Raw genomic sequence first — 13608 nt, forward strand, 5'->3', positions numbered from 1 at the left:
AACACCTATCATGCCCTGTAGGTGGCGGTATTGCCCAGCAGGAAAAACAGACAATTTAATCTAGTACTATACTGTAGAAATTGGCTCTCAAACACTGACCCCTTTCGGAGTAAAAAAAACAAACAAACAACAACAACAAAAAAACAAATATAAATAAAAATAAATAAATAAATAAAATTAAAAACCCGGAGAATGTATACTCAGCAAAAAAGAAATTGTCCTCTCACATTCCACTGCTTTTATTTCCAGCAAATTTCTTAACATGTGTAAACATTTGTATTAACAAAAAACATTCAACAGCTGAGACATAAACTGAACAAGTTTCACAGACATTTGATGAACAGAAATGGAATAAATGTGACCCTGAACAAAGGGGGGGTCAATATTAAAAGTAACAGTCAGTATGTGGTGTGTTCACCAGCTGCTTTAAGTACTACAGTGCATCTCATCCTCATGGACTGCACCAGATTTGTCAGTTCTTGCTGTGAGATATTACTCCACTCTTCCACCAAGGCATTTGCAAGTTCTCGATCACATCTGAGGGGACACATGGTTACTTGTAATTTTCCACTGCAAGAACAATCAGCTGTCCTTCCTGTCCCCCTGTAGCACCGTCTTAGGCGTCTTACTTTACAGACATTGCAGTTTATTGCTCTGGCCACATCTGCAGTCCTCATGCCTCACTGCAGCAGGTCTATGGCATGTTCACACAGGTGAGTAGGACTCCTAGGTATCGTTCTTCTGGTGTTTTTCAGAGTCAGTAGAAAGGTCGTTTTAGTGTCCTAAGTTATTGTAACTGTGACATTAATTGCCTACCACCTGTAAATGGTTAGTATCTTAAGGACTGTTCCACAGGTGCATGTGCAATAATTGTTCATGGTTCACTGAACAAGCATGAAAACATTGTTTAAACCCTTTCCAATAAAGATCTGTAAAGCTTATTTGGATTTTACAAAATTATCTTTAAAATACTCCTGTAAAAAGGCTGTCTCTTTTTTGTTGACTATATATTCCAACCCTTCCATTATTGGATACATTATTATAATGTATTTCCATTATTGTTTTGGGGTTTGTTTGTTTTTTTTGGTCAATGTATACTCACAAAACCCACAAAACCTAATTCAAATATTAATAGCACTTATCCTAGTTTTAAAATTGCAGTTAGATTTATGCTATTATTTATACTTGTTTGTTTATACTTGTTTATATATGTTTTATTAAGACTAGACTTTAGAATAGAACATTTAAAACCCATTTCATCCACCACTTAGGCTTATACCCATAATATCATCTATTCAGCTTATGTAAATAAAAGCAATGTGAAACAGAAAGCAATGTTCACATACTGAAGACTGGACAAAGCAGTCTTTGGACTGCTTTTGTTGGAGCAGAGAGGAAAAAAACACGAAAAAATAAAGTCCTCCGTAAAGAGGATGCTGCGAAATGTAGTAAAATAACAGACATTTTTAAGGGAACTTAAAATGGTGTTTAATCTTAAGATTGGCTGATTAGATATTTGCATGAATGAGTAGATGTACAGAGGTTCCTAAGAAACTGGTTAGTGAGTGAACATTACAGTAGGTGGTCAGTGGTCTCATAAAGCATTGGCCTGGGTGGGTGTGAGACTCCAGATTTTTGTCCCAGTCCAGCTCTGCTCCTGCTACTGGTAATCAGGCAACAGTGTCTCCTCCAGCTGGTCACAAGCATAATCAACATATTTCTGCATTTCTGAGACACGTTTGCGATTCCTTTGAACCTCATCATCATGTATCTGTTAACACAAAAATGTCTTTTACATTGGAGCTCACTTGTTCAAAGAGTATATATATATATATATATATATATATATATATATATATATATATATATATATATATATATATATATCAGAGCAATTGTATAGCGGATCTCTTGATCTGATGTGCACTGTAATATAATACATTGTACTAAGTCCTTCACCAGAGAACTGCCTAAGTTAATGTTTAATAGGTTCCGACTCTCTCCTACCGACTTCATTAGTTCATTCTTCCAGCCGTTGATCCGTGTCAAGAGCTCATCCTCTCTGTTGTCAATCTTCAGCAGGTGTGTGTCATGTGACACGCTGACTGCGTTGATCACCGTGTCTTTGTCCACGAAGAGCTAGATGACAGCACTGAACAGTGAGTAGTGATCTTATTCTGTAATAATCCCTCTATCCAGAATCTGATAACACTCATAAATGTATGTTCTTCTACTAACCAAGAGTACATCATCAGGCAAATCCTCCTTCAGCTCATTCTTAACCACTTTCTCCAGTGTTGCCACAGCAATATTGAGCACTTTCTCATGATGGTAGTTCTCCAGATCTCGACACTGGGCAAATGTGCAGCAGAGTTAAAGAACGTGCGTTTGTTAATGTTTGACATAAAAGTGAGACCAGATTCTCTATTGGACTTTTTTTTTGTTGTTAAAAAGGATATATGCCTTGCACAAATTCAATAAAGCCTCCAACCAGGTCTGTGATGTTTCTCTCAATGTCTTTAATGATGTCCTGAGAAAAAAGGGTTACAAAAATTATATGTACAGTTAAAGGAATATACAGTATGGTGCAGAAATAACTGAAGATTTAGTCGTTTTAAGGTGATTATGCAGCACCATGTGAAATTCACACTAAGGGATGTGCTAATCCTCAACGAATTAGATTATATTCCTGTAGTTGATTATATTCCTATAATAGCACTTTCCAAAGTGCTTTTTTTTTTATATATATATGTATATCTGTACAGCAAATTGACAACTATAACAATTGTTTTAATTAAAAAATAAAGATTTTTGTTATTTATTTAAAAAAATTAAAAATTTTTTATTAGTCTATATTTATTTGTGTGGAACATCTGTGAAACATAGCAACTTATTACAGAAAACTCTCAACCATCTGCAACATCCTCACTCCTGATGACTTTCCCATGGGGGAAAACATAAAAAAATTGCTTTGGCTCTGTCTGTTACAAAGCACTGACACTGGAGACTCCTCCCAAACAATTACGTATCAACAACTACGCACGTTTTTCATCTGTATATATGGAATGTCTGAAAGTCCCTGTAACTTATCTGTTACTATAGAAACAATAACATATTAAAACAATTAATTATATTTACACATTATCTCATATTTTACACATTATCTCATCATTGACATAGATGTTAAATTCTGCAGCCACAGTGTAAGAACATGAAGTTAAAGGTGGTTGCAGACATGGGGTTTTTCTAATGATCTGTGAATGTGGACTAGAACAGCTCACTCCAGTGCACTGCTAATCCAGCAGAGGCTGTACTCATATTGAGTATTGACTCATGATCTGGTGATTCATTTTGCTTAATGGTTTATTCTATAACCAGTTTTGTTTTTCATCTCTCCTATGTTGGATTCTGTCTGGTAAAGCAGATCATACATCCAAGCCAACATTATTATGTATATACACTATAAGGCCAAAAGTATATGGACACCTTCCCCATCATGCCCATATGTGCTTTATAAACATCCCATTCCAGATTTAGTCCCTTTTTGCTGTTATAATAACCGCCACTCTTCTGTAAAGGCTTTCCTCTAGATTTCGGAGCGTGGCTGTGGAGAGTTTTGCTCATTCAGCCACAAGAGCATTAGTGAGGTCAGGCACTGATGTTGGATGGGGAGTCATGGAGTGCAGTCAGCATTCCAGTTCATCCCAAAGGTGTTTATTGGGGTTGAGGACAGGCACTTGATTTCTTCCACACCAACCTTGTTTTTATGGACATTGCTTTGTGTACAGGGGTAATGTCATGCTGGAACAGGTTTGGACCTCTTAATTCCAATTAAGCGAAATCTTAATGCTGCAGCATACAAAGGCATCATGTACAATTGTGTGCTTCCACTTTTGTGGCAACAGTTTGAGAAAGGCCCACATGTGGGTGTGATGGTTAAGTGTCCGCATACTTATGGCCATATAGTGTGTTTATATATCGGTAGTAGCTTGTGCACCATACCTCTAACTGAGCCACTAGTTGCACCTCCAGAGTCAGGAGAGTTTCCCGCATCTGCGTGATCTCATTCCTGACTCTGACCTTCAACAAACTGTGATCTGCTTCCTGCTGCATCTCAGCCATCACCTACAACCGAACCGAACCGAACAGTATTTGGGTTATTTATGTGACTGGCATTGAAAGCAATTACAGCTATTTTCTGCTGTCTGCCTGTGGCCGAGGCTGCGAGTTGAAAAAAAAACCCCACCTGTCTCCTGGACCTCTCAAAGTCAGCTATTATTTGAGCTCCTCTCTGCTGATTGTCAGCCATGGCCTTTTGCAAACAGGTGAAGAAGCAGTCCACCTCATTCTGCCTTTGAGTTTGCTGTGTCAATCCCGCTTCAAAAATCTGAAGGCATAATGCATCAAACTGTGTCTGATATGTATAAATGCTGTTAAGGAAGATGCAAAGTGAAATACTGCCTTTAAAGGAGCCATTCGTAATATTTACAGCTCTTTGTGTGCTTCATCTGTGCTTCTGTGCATCCTTCCTTTAAGGTGAAATAGAATCTTACCCAGCGTCCCAACTGGCATACGTCCCAAATCGTAGTATGTTGAAATGAGTATCCCAAAGGTACTAGGATGGTCTACTATTTCTGGTAGAAGTGTGGATCCATGGACATTTTTGCAACTAATATCGCCCACAACTTGCACGAGGGAAGAAGAGTTCTGTTATAGTTTGTGTCTGCGAATTCAAGGATGCATTTTACAGATGTGGAAAAACAAATCAAGGGAATGATCAATTAAATTACGTAATATAAATTATATAAAGAATAATGAATAAAGATAAGCTGAAATGCAGCGATTTTGTTTATGGAAATGGTTTTCTCTTCCAGGCAACAATGTTCTCTTCCATTACACGACGTGTTAGTCCCGGTACTTGCATACTCTTTTGCAACACACTCAAAAGTATGTACTTTTTCTTCGCAAAAAGAGTACATACTATTAGTTCAGAGTATAATTATGCCAAATGGGATGCAGGGCTAGTTTCAAATTGATCCCCTTTTAAATTGACCCACCCAATGATGTATGCCTAATGAATAGCCTTTTAAGGAAAAGAGGTAGGGCTGAGCAGCCTTGTTGCTGCTTGGGGGTGGAGTTATGCTGCATTCGACTAACTCTGAAGTGGGACGTTGTAAATTGGAATCATTATGATTAAATAATGAATGTCATTATCGACCTCTGTGTGTTTGAGTTACAATAAGGGGGAAAACATGGATGCTTCCATGTTTGTGTTTTGTAAGCAGAAATCTAGCAAGTAAGATTGATGTATATTGTTGATTTGACATGGTAAATGGTCTGCACTTATATAGCGCTTTTTTTTTTTTTTACTTTAGCAGTTCTACAAAGCGCTGGTTACATTGGTTCTCATTCACCCATTCACACACACACTCACACACACACCAATGGTAGCAGAGCTGCCATGCAAGGCGCTAGCTTGCCATCGGGAGCAATTGGGGTTCAGTGTCTTGCCCAAGGACACTTCGGCATGTGGGCTGGGAATCGAACGGCCAACCCTACGATTAGTGGACAACCCGCTCCAACAGTCGCACTTAAACTCATGCTGAACTTGGTTGAAGGGACCTCCCCGAAGTTACGAATTGAAATTCCATGTTGACGGGGTGTTCTCTTTGGATTCTTCCTAGTCAGAGGACAGAAATTGTCCCAGAGAAAATAAGCTGTGTTTATATGTATATCATCATTCTGAGTATGATGACAGCATAATGAGGAAGTAACATGCAAAGTAAGGATATGATTCCAGTAGTTTATCAACTCCAGGAAGGTGTGCCAACTTAGATGCCTCAACATCATCCGCAAACATGCTGTCAAATAGATGAGACCCATCCAAATGTTCCACAAAAGCATCCTACAACACACAATTCAGTAAAGAGCATTAACACCATTATATCAACACTTGCTGATGACAAGAAAATGTTAGCCTCTTAAGCCTAATCTTTGCTAAGATAGCAGAGATAACTTGGGTAATATTAGCGATGAACAATATTGTCATTGTTATGGTATAACTAGACAGATTTAGTTGCTGTTAAATAAATCAACGAAAGTATGATAATACAAATCAAGACACCATTGCTGAATCTCAATCGTTTTTCAGTGGCTAAATGCAAGCTAGCTTACTAGCAGTTGCTTGGTGGGTTAGTGGATATGTTAGCCAGCTTAACTAATGTTATTGATGATCAAACTCTTGAGTATTATGGCACACTTTAAAGTATTTGAGTGTGAGATACTCAAATCTCACTTGTGTCTACCTGCCAGTTTGCTAGCATGTAGCTAGTTATTAGACTAGTGGGGATGGCAGGAGGACATGGGAGCTTTGAAAATTGCATATTTATGTATACTCACAGATCCTGGCATTTGTAATGGGAGTAAATATATTGAGATGTTGGACATATTTAGACGGTGACACCCTGGTCAGTGTGAGGAGAATAAGGACTGTTGAGGCAGGCGTGACAGAAACATACAGAGAGAGACACATTTATTTTAAGCTTTTGGGTCTGGGCATTTCAGCTTGGCCACCAACTTAAAATGAAACAACACACACACACACACACACACACACACACACACACACACACACACACACACACACACACAAGCTCAGCAGGATGCAGTTAGGGGAAATTGGCATTGCTCTACACTGCAGTCTCTCTCCCTGCTCAGCATGTTGCGCCTCACTATAAAACGCACAGTGTATAAATACACCAACGTTAATCACGCATAGCTGTACACTCATTCAGGAAATTACCCACTCCTCCAAACCCTCCATTCACAAGCGCTGCTAGACCACGCCCCCATCGTGTTTTAATATTAAAATTAACATTAACAAATGAAATATTCTACACATTTGCTTTAATTTTATTGTAAGGACTGTTACCTTATGCAGCTGAAGATCTTGTTCCATCTTTTTCTGAGCCTCTATTGCTCTCTGCTCCTGAAGTTCTTTGTCTATTATATTCTTAACTGCATTGTTATACTCGTGCTGTGCCTTTTCTCGCTGTGGATAGCGCAGAGATCAAAGTGAAAATTTTTTTTTCAGACAATACTCGATGTAATCACTATTATATTATGTTTGTATATTGCACACATGTATTTAACAAAGTTTTTTTTTTTTTTTAAATAAATAAACCTGTGTTTTGTTTGCAATTGTTTGATATCCGTGAGAGCAGAGGATTTTTGTGAATTTTTTTAACAAAAGGTTATCAATAAAGACAATTTTTCACACCCTTCTTTTCTCACATTTACCAAGGGTGCCAATATTAGTGGAGAGCACTGCATATATACAGTGGGGGAAATAAGTATTGGGATGCGTCAATATTTTTTTTCAGTAAATATATTTCTTATGAGGTTATTCAGATGAAATTTTCAATGGACATCAGTATTATCTCAAGAAATCCAGAAATATAAAGAATTCACAACATTAATGTCCATAAATAAAGTTAATATTTTTTAATGGATGACTTGGAGTGAAATATTCCAAAAAGCAGCCTGTAAATGTCCAGCGTTGGTGGAAACTCCTTATGTATATATATATATATATATATATATATATATATATATATATATATATATATATATATATATATATATATATATATATATGTGTATATATAATGTGTGTGTGTATATCACATAGTAATATATGTGATATAATAGTAATATTGAATTCTTAATTCTGATAGGTTGGAAAGTGTCACAGGTTTATATTAATGCATTTTAGAACATATTATAAAAACATACAAAAACACACTATGAACCACATTAATGTTAGTAAGTTTTATAGTAATGATTAATTCATAGGTTTTTAAAAAAGGTACGGAGCATACGGTGCATTTTTTTGGAAGTGCTTTGTAACGCTCAGAGGTAACTCTGTTCCTTTAAGTTTTCTGACAGGAAGGTCTTCGGGACAGAACACTATATACTTTGTGCATTTTTATCTTATTAACTCCAAAAAAGAGCGGATGATGAGGGAACAACTGTTTATAGCAGCTAGAACTAGCGTGTTTCACAGACGTTATTAACCGTTATTAAACATTAAACATAACTATAAACTGATTAAGCACAACACGATCCATCCATCCATCTTCTACCGCTTACTCCTTTTCGGGGTCACGGGGAACCTGGAGCCTATCCCAGGGAGCATCGGGCACAAGGTGGGGTACACCCTGGACAGGGTGCCAGTCCATCACAGGGCACACGCACATACACACTCACACACCCATTCATACACTACGGACACTGTAGACATGACAATCAGCCTACTATGCATGTCTTTGGACTGGGGGAGGAAACCGGAGTACCCGGAGGTAACCCCCGCAAACTCCGCACACACATGCCCCCGGCTGGACCCGGACCCTGGAGGTGTGAGGCGAACGTGCTAACCACTAAGCCACCGTGTGCCACCACAACATGATGTGCTTTAATAAATAAATATGTAATCCCTGTCAAATTGTTATGGTATAAGAGGAATAAAATACTTGGGGACGTATCGTTGTAACGGAGTTACATGTTGATTATTGTCCTATAACATCACCCATCGTGTTTTTTTTATTTTTTATTAATTCTTACATAAGTTACATACAAGCATTACTTGTATGGTATAGTATAAAAACAGTATAAACACATGTTGTTTTCTACACTTTAGCAGAATGTACATGTTTTTATTGAATAAACTGACAACCAATGAAATCCTCAAGAGTAGATATTTTCTGGAGCACAGGTTCTCATATATATTTTTGTGCACTCTGACTGAATTGTAAGTCATGTACTTGTTACATAAATTTCTAACTCACAGTTTGGTGATCTAGTAGCCTGTAGTCGAGGTAAACCAGGTCTGACAGGTACGCAGCCACAAAGACTTTGCAGTTTTCATCTTCGCAGACTGGATTTCCAGCAAGGTCAAGTGTGCGCAGGTTCTTAAATTTTCTTAGGTATATTATCTAAAACAGAGTGGGGACCAGATATTGTACATCTGGCAGGCACAATACAGGGTGTCCTAAAAGTCTCCATACAGAGGGGAAATCAACACTTTTTAGCAAAATGTCTTCCTAATTTTTTCATCCATCCATCCATCTTCTACCGCTTACTGCTTCTTCGGGGCCGCGGGGGAACCTGGAGCCTATCCCAGGGAGCATCGGGCACAAGGCAGGGTACACCCTGGACAGGGTGCCAGTCCATCGCAGGGCACAATCACACACACACTCACACACCCATTCATACACTACGGACACTTTAGACATGCCAATCAGCCTACCATTCATGTCTTTGGACTGGGGGAGGAAAACGGAGTCTAATTTTTTCATACGTAGTTTAAATTATATATTTTTATCAGATAGCCTTACGAATGCTTTGATAAAAGAAGAACGTTCAGAAATCGTTCTCATGATTGGATCAGGAAGCTGTGAAAAGGTTGCGTTGGACTTTAACAGGAAACAGGGCAAGCACATCACACACACAACACTGTTGCCAAACTTATTAAGCAATTCAAAAAGACTGGAAATGTTGCAGACTGACCGAGAAGTGGACGTCCACGAACACCCACTGACGAATTCCTAACTGACGTGGTGCTGCCAAAAATTGTCCCCTCATGTATGCAGACCTTTGGGACACCATGTATTATCTTATATGTTTTTATGTGGATATAACATATTTGTTATTCACAAAACGTTTCCGATTGTATAGCACTTTTAACAATAGACATTGTCACAAAGCAGGTTTATAGAAATCCTGATGTAGATTTATAGCCCTGATGAACAAGCCAGCAGTTCAAAGAGGTTACAAATCTACAGCATCCATGTGAAACCATCCACATATGTAGCTGTGACTCCAATTTCAAAATATTCAAAACTCAATTTCTCAATATAGTAAGCAGTAATTGAAAGCTACTAAAAATTATTTCTTGTGTCATAATCTACGCAATCAAAATGATATTATGTTAACTATTCAAAGCTTTCGGACTTACATTGTCAAGCTGCGAGATCAAATTGTTACCAAGTGAGAGGATATGCAGGTTTTGCAGTGCATCCATGTTCTCTATTACAGAAATGCGATTGTTGAACAAACTCAGGTCCTGAAGTTTCACGAGCGTATCCAACCCTTCAATCACTTCTATATTATTGAAGGACAAGTCTAAGACAACAGTAGAAGAAAGGATAACACTGCTTGTGTGATTAAGAAAGTCAAATCAGAACTTTCAAACATATAAGTATATTTCAATATTCTGAAATAAAACAGGGGGAAAAAGAAAGTACTGAACTCACCAAGCCATACCAGGTTAGTGAGCTTTTCTAATCCCTGGATCTTCTCGATGATATTATTGTCGAGTTGAAGCTTGGTTAGAGATGTGAACTGCCATAAATGTTCTATCTTTAAGATGTCTGAAGAAACACATGCAGTCATCAGGCCACTAATGATATACAAAGTAGAACATACAGCAGAACTGACAATGTGAAAACGTGACTCTTACATCTGTAGTCCAGGCGCAGTTCAGTCACTTTGTCGTACCTTAAGCCCTCTTCTTTGTCTACAAGTCCAGACTGCCCTCGAGGTCTCTGCTCTGCAATTGCCTTTTGCAGCATTTCCTCATCAATCACACTGGCTTCCTTTACATCATATAGTTCGCTCATTTTGACGGTGCTGCCACAAAGTGCGACACATATTAATAACCTATTACACAGTGTACACACATACACTTCTTGTTACCATATTTCTTCATAGTTCTCATTAAACACCCTAGAAATCTGTCTTTTGTGGCCAAATACAAGATTATCTTATTTTGATCTACAGGCTATCTGAGTTGTTTCAAAAAGTTGATGAGTATTAAAAGGTGTGCGTTTGGAGGCAGCCTGGGAAAAAAAAATGTTTCTCTTTTCTGAAATGTTTCTCATCTCCATTTCAATTCCACTGTAAGATGCATACCTCTACATTTATAACTTTATCTACTTATGGAAAAGTAACATTACTGCCAATTTTGTAAAGAAAGATAAGTTTTCAATGGGGGGGCATAGTTGCTTAGTGGTTAGCACATTTGCCTCGCACCTCCAGGGTTGGGGGTTTGACTCCCACCTCCGCGCCATGTGTGCGGAGCTTGCATTTTCTCCCCGTGCTTCGGGGGTTTCCTCCGGGTACTCCGGTTTCCTCCCAGTCCAAAGATATGTGTTTTAGGCTGATTTGCATTTTCAAATTGTCCGTAGTGTGTGAACAGGTGTATAAGTGTGTGCGATTGTACACTGTGATGGGTGGCACCCTATCCAGGGTGTTCCCCACGTCATGCCCGGAGTCCCCTGGACAGACAATGTTTAATGACATTAAGTGTTTAGATTTATATCCATTTTATTCTTGCATGTAACTATCCAAAAACTGGATCGAAGCATGACATGACAGTCATTGTTTAAGAAGATCAGACTTAGCTAGCAAGGTTTTAGACGTCTTTAGGCAGAACGTTAGGTTTGTTAAAAAGGCTCCTTACCCAACGTTATCTTTGCAGGCAGACAACCAGGGCAAAGTGAGAAAGTGTCCTAAAGAAAAACTCAATTTTGTTGAAAACCAGATTTATTGGGGGGTCATTTTGGGATGTTTTCCAGAATTCCACTGCAGTGACATCTGACAGGTTTTTTTTTGCCAGACAACCACACATTTAGTACTACTACTAATAATAAAACAATTACTACAGTGTACTTACATAATATAATATAATATAATATAATATAATATAATATAATATAATATAATATAATAAAGGTGCATTCTACATGCTGTTGACATTTTATAAGACCCTTGCCTCACACAAATAATATTTAAAAAACAAACTAGGTAAACATGAGATAGTTTGTTGTTGGTAAGACTATGTACATATTAGCACTGGAGAATATTTCTTCAGAAAGTAACAGAACAGTTCATATGTGCAAGTATTACAACTTCTTCAAGGATCATGTTCAGGACAATCAGTAGTTTATGTTTCCTCAGAGCTAATTCTGATTTTCAGATGGTATCTGGTTCACCTTATGCCATGCACTAGACTAGTTTTATAGCGACTCAGTGCAACAGAAATGACGTGAATTCGCTATTCAAGCTCTATAGTCCAGAAGTAGTACTTTAGTAATCAGCAATACACTCATAATACTAGCAAAATATCTGACATTCAAAATGTGAGCGAAGAAAAGTGAAAATACGAGTCAGTGAAAAGTCACTTACCGATTAGGTTTCTATTTACATAGAAACTCGCGTCTCTCGTCTCCAGCTGTTGCCTAGCAACAGAGCATAGCTCTAGAGTACCTTCAACGTCATGGAACGCTTATAGTGGTTCTTTAATGGACGATAGTCGAATGTTAGCTGATTGCACATTTACACGGAAAAGCCCAGGCATTAATTAGACTGTGTGTTATCACTGGTAGCCTCTTTTACACATTTGGTGTTAAGAAAGTACTAAACGTGGCACAAATATATAAAACTTTCTACTGTATAAAGCAGAACTCTCTCTCTCTCTCTCTCTCTCTCTCTCTCTCTCTCTCTCTCAAAAGGTTGCTTTAATGGCATGACAAATATTAACATTTGTATTGCTAAGCTTGGGTACAGACAAATTAGAAAATAACTACAGAAATACTTCAATTTCAATTTCAAAGTACTTTGTTGGCATGATTGTTTACATACAACATTGCCAAAGCATCAATATAGATAAGAAAGGAGAATAAAAATATATATTCTCTCTCTCTCTCTCTCTCTCTCTCTCTCTCTCTCTCTCTCTCTCTCTCTCTCTGTGGCAGTAGTGCTGGATCTTATTTAAATCATAGGTTTATATTAATGAGCTTGTAAAACATTATCGCTTTAACAGCAACAACTCATTTACCGGGACAATCTATAATCTATAGTAAGGCTAATAATAAACAGATTACAAATGTATTCTTATTTAACAAAGAAAACACATTAGCGTTGAACTTTAGTAGTAAGGTTTTCTGTAACGATAAACTTACATAACATCTCTGGAGGCTTGGGTGTCAATGCTTCATAATGATTGGTAGGTTTTCCACCACAGGGGAGTCTTCAGGAAAGAGGGCTTTGTGGTTTTGGTAACATGACAAGCTGCAGTTATTAAAAGAGAGGTTGGTGAGGGGACAACATTTATAGCTGCTATAATGTAAGAGACAACAAGGATTAACATGCTTCATGGATGTTCCACAACATTAAATGTAACTATAAAATATTAAAAGGCATGATGTGTTATTCCTTACTAAATGAAATAAGTGCGGTATAAGGGGAATAAAATACTTCTGGACATACTTTTATAAGAAAATAATCAACTTTGGGGTGGTAAATAACCTTGGTTTGTATATCACCCCACCCCATTATTGATTATTTTCTTACAAAAGCACATTGTGTTTTATTCCTTACTTAGTCTTATTCAGTTTAGTCTAGCTAACTAGCTAAACATTGGCGCACTTACACGCAAATATAAATTAACAGGCTTAAGTAGCTTGAAATCGGTTTTACACTTGAGTTCAACGAAAGAGGAGCCTGTGAAGGTAGCGCAGAACGCCCTCGATATTTGATTGGCAGGCA

The 13608-nt window shown here is 37.8% G+C and overlaps 1 protein-coding gene across 1 annotated transcript; it reads right to left on the bottom strand.

The window, feature by feature from the left end:
• Positions 1-1250: 1250 nt before the first annotated feature.
• drc3 (dynein regulatory complex subunit 3) lies at positions 1251-13576 on the bottom strand. The gene is made up of 15 exons (XM_053674977.1): positions 13493-13576; positions 13023-13131; positions 12247-12357; positions 10520-10689; positions 10314-10430; positions 10016-10182; positions 8847-8993; positions 6932-7051; positions 5788-5905; positions 4247-4416; positions 4003-4125; positions 2458-2530; positions 2239-2360; positions 2008-2139; positions 1251-1771 (listed from the first exon to the last, which is right to left on the bottom strand). The coding sequence occupies exons 4-15, from the start codon at positions 10677-10679 to the stop codon at positions 1661-1663; spliced, it is 1560 nt and encodes a 519-aa protein (XP_053530952.1). The 5' UTR covers positions 10680-10689; positions 12247-12357; positions 13023-13131; positions 13493-13576; the 3' UTR covers positions 1251-1660.
• Positions 13577-13608: the final 32 nt, after the last annotated feature.

This window comes from Ictalurus punctatus, chromosome 2 (genome assembly GCF_001660625.3).
Source record: "Ictalurus punctatus breed USDA103 chromosome 2, Coco_2.0, whole genome shotgun sequence".
NCBI classification, from domain to species: Eukaryota; Metazoa; Chordata; class Actinopteri; order Siluriformes; family Ictaluridae; genus Ictalurus; species Ictalurus punctatus.